This window comes from Urocampus carinirostris, chromosome 2 (assembly GCF_059441175.1).
Source record: "Urocampus carinirostris isolate Australia breed hairy pipefish chromosome 2, RoL_Ucar_1.0, whole genome shotgun sequence".
NCBI lineage: Eukaryota > Metazoa > Chordata > Actinopteri > Syngnathiformes > Syngnathidae > Urocampus > Urocampus carinirostris.
The window spans coordinates 44,831,848-44,838,080 of record NC_142350.1 but is presented as its reverse complement, the minus strand read 5'-3'; the positions used below and the strand labels follow the sequence as shown (position 1 = coordinate 44,838,080).

Genomic DNA, 6,233 nt, shown 5'->3' with positions numbered 1-6,233 from the left:
GAGCGAAGTATAGGGCTCGGTAACAAGGCGATGACCCACACATGACCGTACAAATGGCTCACGGCTCAGAGCATCGGCTACGATGTTCTTTGGTCCAGGAATGTACTTCAGGTCAAAATTGTATGCAGCTAGCTTCGCTACCCACCGCTGTTCACACGCATCAAGTCTTGGTTTGGTCAAAATGTATGTAAGTGGGTTATTGTCGGTCCACGTGGTAAAGTGTCTTCCTTTCAACCAATGGCTGAATTTATCACATACCGCCCATTTCAAGGCAAGAAATTCGAGCCTGTGTGCAGGGTAGTTGAGCTGGGAGCGAGAGAGCGTCTTACTTGCAAAGGCGACTGGTCTGGCTACTTTTCCACCAGGTGGCAGCTGTGACAGGACTGCTCCAATCCCATCAAAGGATGCGTCGACAGCCAGAATAAACGGCGCATCAAAATCTGGGTGGGCCAGAGTGACACCTGTCACAAGGTCGTGCTTCAGTGTTTCAAAGGCGTTCTGGCATGCATCGGACCAATCTGCAGGCGTCAGCTTCACTTGACCTTTCTTGCGGGCTCTCTTGCGCTTATGCTTGTCACCAGATTCAGATGTGAGCCTGAACAGAGGTTTTGCCTTCGCAGAACATGCTTCAATGAAGCTTTGGAAATACATCACCATGCCTAGAAAAGATCTGATTTTACTAGGGCATGGCGTCTTGCCATCCGACTCCATTAGATCAGTGACTTGTACGTCATTTATCGCTCTCACTTTCTCGGGGTCAGTCCGAATTCCATCCTCACTGATGACATGCCCAAGAAATTTCACAGTCCGTCTGAGGAAAAAACACTTTTTGGGTGCGAGCTTGAGGTTGTGTTCCTTAAGGCGAGTAAACACCATCTGCAGGCGTTGGAGTGCAACTTCCTCTGTGGGGGCAAACACCATCAGATCGTCGAGGTAACATAATAGGCTCATGAAATTCTGATCACCAAATATTGACATCATCATCCTCATAAATGTTGCTGGGCTGTTGCAAAGTCCCTGAGGGAGCCGGTTGTACTCGTGAAGGCCGAATGGTGAGGAGAATGCCGTGTACTTTTTGTCGTCAGGGTGCAAGGGGACATTGTAGTAGCCTGACGTCAGATCCATTGTGGAGAAAAAGGCATTCCCCCCAAGTGCGGCCAAAGCATCAGCTTGATGCGGTAGTGGGTAGGCATCCTTTATGGTTCTTGCATTAAGCCTTCTGAAATCAGTACATACCCTTAGTTCTCCATTCCGCTTCCATATGAGAACAAGCGCAGATGCATAGTCGCTAGTCGACTTCTGAATAATTCCTTTCTCTTCCATCTCGTTCAGAGTCGTCCTCAGTTTTTCATACTGACTTGGTGGTATACGTCTGTAGGGTAGACGGAACGGCTTATCATCAACAAGGTGGATACGATGTACAAACTCTTTGGCCTCTCCACAGTCCATCTTATGGCGAGAAAAGATTGACTCGAATTGTTCGATGATATGAAGGAGCTTGTCTTTACACTGCAGCGAAACCTCACATGACTTCAGGTCAATGTCTTGCAGTCCCAGAGCTTCCAATGCACGCATCATGTCCTCTTCTGACCTGGGTCGGACCTCTTTGCTCTGTACACTCTGCACGTTGCACTTGACCTCCTCTGCATTGGGCAGGTCTTCCGCTGCGATACAAGGAGACACATCTGCAATTTTCCTGTTTCTTCTCAGCACCACAACTCTGTCCGTGGGATTAAAGACTTTAACAGGCACCCATCCATCTCCCCAGAGTGGAGTAACAACTCGTCCGACAAGGACTTGTCTGGGCGCAGCCTTTGATTGGGTTGGCTCAACGACCACTGTGCTGCCCACAGACGTCCCGGCCAACTCAGATAACTTGCCCCAAATAACGTACTCGGTCCGTGGATTCAGCGTCACGCAACTCTTGATTTTTACTGTCCCTACTTTGTCTGGAATGCAGTCACCTCTCCATCTCTCTGTGTTAGAAAGCATTGACAGGAATTGACTGTGGTTATCGGACAGACCGTTGTCAGGAGTGGAAACTAATCTCCAGTAGCCATCAGTACTTTTCAATTGAGTCAAAATATATTTGATGGCATTGCTGCCAAGGATCATCTGTTCGGTCTGGCCTGGCACAACCATTACTGGTATTATCATTTGGCACCCGTAAACTGTGACGTGAATGTCGTACATATCTCTGGGAGAAACTTGGTGTCCACCGCAGCCTACAATGACATAATCATCGGCCGTGTAACTCATCATATCAGGGAATTGCTGCAGGAGGGACTTAGCCGTGTCCTCACTTACTGTACAAGCCATCGACCCGCTGTCCAACAGCGCTCTGAAAGTGGGGCCTTCTTGCACAAGTACAGGTGTGTAAAACAGTTCGTCAGTCTCCGCTATTCTCTGAAACCCCTGAAAGATCAGCTTCTTCGATGGAGGTATCTTGTTGCTATACAACTCATAAATTGATTTATTGTCTTGCATGTCAGGCTTCACATTAGTGGTGGGAGGTTTACTCAGTTGATCTGCACTGTTCTCCCCTAAGCGCAGATCAGTTAGTTTCCCTGAGGCAGCGGGACAACTTTCGTCACTGGACAATCACGTCGAGAATGCCCTGGGGCATGGCAGTGAAAGCAAAGGTTTTTGTCTCGGCAATGAGAGAGAGCACTGTGTTCGACTTCTTTGCAAATGATACATGGCTTGGCAGTGAAACCATTTATTCTGGCTCCAGGTCGCCTGGTTGGAGCTCCCCCTCTCTCTTGAAACTGGTTCGAAGTAACACGTATCAGAACTTTCTCCAACATACTAATAACGTCCGTTAGAGAGACATACTGTGGGCTCGAAGTCTGAGGTGGCTCGTGCACGAGGGTTGGACCATGGTTCACCTCAGCTTTGTGTACGGCAATTTCCGCTCTATTCGCAGGTTGTTGTAGGGAATCTGCTTTGTAGCTCTTCTCAGCGTGGTATTCATTCAGCACCTCTAGTACCTCACATGCTGACCACTTTTCGATGGTTTTTGATCTGTAAGTGAGTGCCAGTTCCTTGCATGGGCAGTTCCGAATAAACATGCGAGTAACCTCTATTTCAGGGTTGTCAAATGTTTTGCCCTGCTCACTCAAGCACTCAGAGGCAAGGTCAGCTGCTCTGTTTAGTCTCAGCCAGTAGTCATAGGGGTCTTCCTGGTCTTTGGGCAAAGTTGAATAAAAGTCAGCTAAAGGGACAGCAGAGTACTTGGTACAGCTAAAGTATTTCCTGAGAAGACTATAAATCATGTCAGGGCGGGTATAGACGTCTATATTACTGTTTCTAATGCTAAACCTAACTACATCTTTAGCTTTTCCTCTCAAATGTATAAGGATTTCCTCTGCTTGCTCTTCAAGTCTCACATCACTCCTTTTTATAAATGTCCTCATTAGATCTTCCCACTCATGTATTGTTATTGAGTCTGAGCCATCCCCAATAAATGACGGCGGTTCCTTAACCTTTCTCTGCGTAACCACCTGACTCAATCTGTTTGCTTCATCTTGTGTGGCAGCAGCGTTAGGTGCTACTATATTACGTGACTGTATATTTGTGAATATGCTATCAGCCAATTTATGTCCTATCTCCTGAATAATATTTGTCATCTGATCAGCTACACCCTCAGAAACGTCACTTGTGCTCTGAGTAAACATGTTTCAAAGATGTAAATAAGTCAAAATCGCCTGCGTAACACGTCACTGTATAGCAGTTTTAAATACTGTGAGCTGATGGCTTTATGAAATGATGTGGCAGGTAGGACAGTCCTCGGTTCGGAGAGCTTGATAGAAGTCACGGGTCACGGCACCAATGTTACCGCGTTGTACGTGTCCCACCAAAGATCCACATTCACGCTGGACTGGATGATGAGGTTTTTATTATTACAGTTTCTGCAAATGGATGAGTCACAACATTAGCTTTTTCTGCTGGGTTTGATCTCTTTGATCTCTTTGTAGTACTCTGGTTAAACTGACAACAAAGCATATCAAAGAGCTGTCTTTTCACTTTACAGAAAATACATTTTAGAATATCACAATACATTTATAAATCTTTGCATTTTAACAAGATACTTTTAATAAGAGATCGTATAGTGGATTTTTAACGTTTACAATGAATTCAACATGTTTTTCTTTACTCTGAATTTTAACCAACATCATCCTTTTTTAATGTATATGAAAAAATAGGAATAAAAACAATAATGAGTATAAAAATGGGTACAATTTACCTGCAAATGGATGAGTCACAACATTAGCTTTTTCTGCTGGGTTTGATCTCTTTGATCTCTACAAGGGGAATTAATATTTAGTAAAACAGAAACAAAACGAAAATAAATCAAAACAGCTTGACAATATCAATCACATTACTATGCATGGTGAGAGATTTGTCAGCTGGGGTTATAATGTTTAAAATTAACTTATTTTGTGGAGCACCAAAAGATATGTCTTACCTTTGTAGTACTCTGGTTAAACTGACAAAACCCCGCCTCCTAAAAAAAAAAAACAATATCCAAAAAATGTGTTGAAAATTCCAACTAGGCTAGTGAAGTTCAGTGCATGGAAGAAACGGACAAAAACCATTCAAACGTCTCAAAGTTTTGCTGTTGCGGGCCAAAGGCCGCATGCTCGTACGACCTTGCATAGTTGTCGTCAACCGTGAGATGAATCCGCCTCTACCGAGGAACTGCCTGCGCTGCTGGACCTTGCGGCAGGATTGGCTGCGCTCTGCATCCTTGCCCGTTGAGCCACTCGATGCTCATGCTTCCGACGCAGAAGACGGTGTGGACGTTCCGGACGGTAAAATAGTCAGTGCCTCACCTGCCCCTGACTCGCAGGAGACGTCGCGGCCGCCCTCCGCCTGCAGCTCCTTCTCGCAGGAAAAGTTGTGGCTATCCGACTCTAATCCGTCCTCCACCACGTCCCACTGTGACTCTGCCGCTAGCTCCCAGGAGACAGTCACTAGCCTCACTGGGTCTGCTTCCCAGGAGACGATCACCTGCTCCATCGGTGCCAGTTCCCAGGAAATTGTCAGCAGCTCCACTGGGTCGGGAGCCCCTGATCTAGAGCGCAGCTTGTCGGACGAATTGCGGCTGCCCGAATCGTGCCTGGAGTTGTGCCTCATCTGCCAGTCGCGGCCCAAAAACGGTTGCATCGTCCACGGCAAGACGGGACACCTCATGTCCTGTTACGTGTGCGCTCGTAAGCTGAAGAAGCACAAGAAGATGTGTCCCGTCTGCCGGCAGCCCATACAGGCCGTCGTCATCACGTACCTCAGCTGAGACGCGCGTCCGCATTACATGGAGGGAACAGAAGGCGCTGTTTTTGATCCTCGACAAAGTGACCTACCTCAGTCGTGTTATTGCACTAGCTTTCTTTTATGGTTCGTCTCCAAACGCTCAACACCCAGAATATTCCAAACTTTAAAGAGTTTCCGTGCAATCTGTTTAACAGACATACAGATAATAATAATCCAAGATCTCAAAAGTACAAGTGTGTTTCTGAGTGCTGAAAGCTCGGTTTGATGAGTTTATTTATCCTTTGCGCATATTTGAATGACTAATTCTATTGAAAAATATGTATGTTATTTGAAGTTTGAGAATTATTTTATTGTGCAACTTCCGTTACCACACATCATAGCCAATTATGGTTTATGAAACCGCTAATGTTCCCTTATGTCGGTGCATAGAAGCTGGCTCCAAATCTGACTGGCTAAACAGGGGGTCAGCAACCTGCGGCTCTAGAGCCGCATGTGACCCTTTAGCGCTGCCCTAGTGGCTTCCTAGAATTTTTAGAAATGTTTGAAAAGGAAAAGGACGGGGTAAGAAAATACATAAGTATTTTTGTATGATGCTTTTTTTTAGTAGTATGAGATATTGGAGGTTTAACTTTTATGTATGTGTCCCATTTTTTGTTAATTTAAAAATGTTTTTTATGAGCTTCCTCACATCTTTTATATTTAATTCCCCCCTATGTTCCGGTCTGGAGCCTTCGCTCTGAAAATGCTGGTCTACTAGGGAGCCAAAGAGCCAAGAAGAGAACCGCAGGTTCGAGAGCGTTCTCCATTCGGGCCCGGTGTTGTGGAATGCTCTGCCCACTTAAATTTGATCAGCATCCTCAGTGGAACTGTTTAAATCTAGGCTTAAAACACAATCATATTCTATGGCTTGTAAATGACCTTTATTTCACGTTGACAATATCTTCCTCATGCCATGAGGC

General features: G+C 45.6%; 1 protein-coding gene across 1 annotated transcript; it reads left to right on the top strand.

The window, feature by feature from the left end:
- The first annotated feature begins 4,639 nt into the window (after nt 1-4,639).
- LOC148372028 (E3 ubiquitin-protein ligase Mdm2-like) lies at nt 4,640-5,617 on the top strand. The gene has a single exon (XM_088327707.1). The coding sequence runs from the start codon at nt 4,640-4,642 to the stop codon at nt 5,294-5,296; it is 657 nt and encodes a 218-aa protein (XP_088183833.1). The 3' UTR covers nt 5,297-5,617.
- The last annotated feature ends 616 nt before the right edge of the window (nt 5,618-6,233 follow it).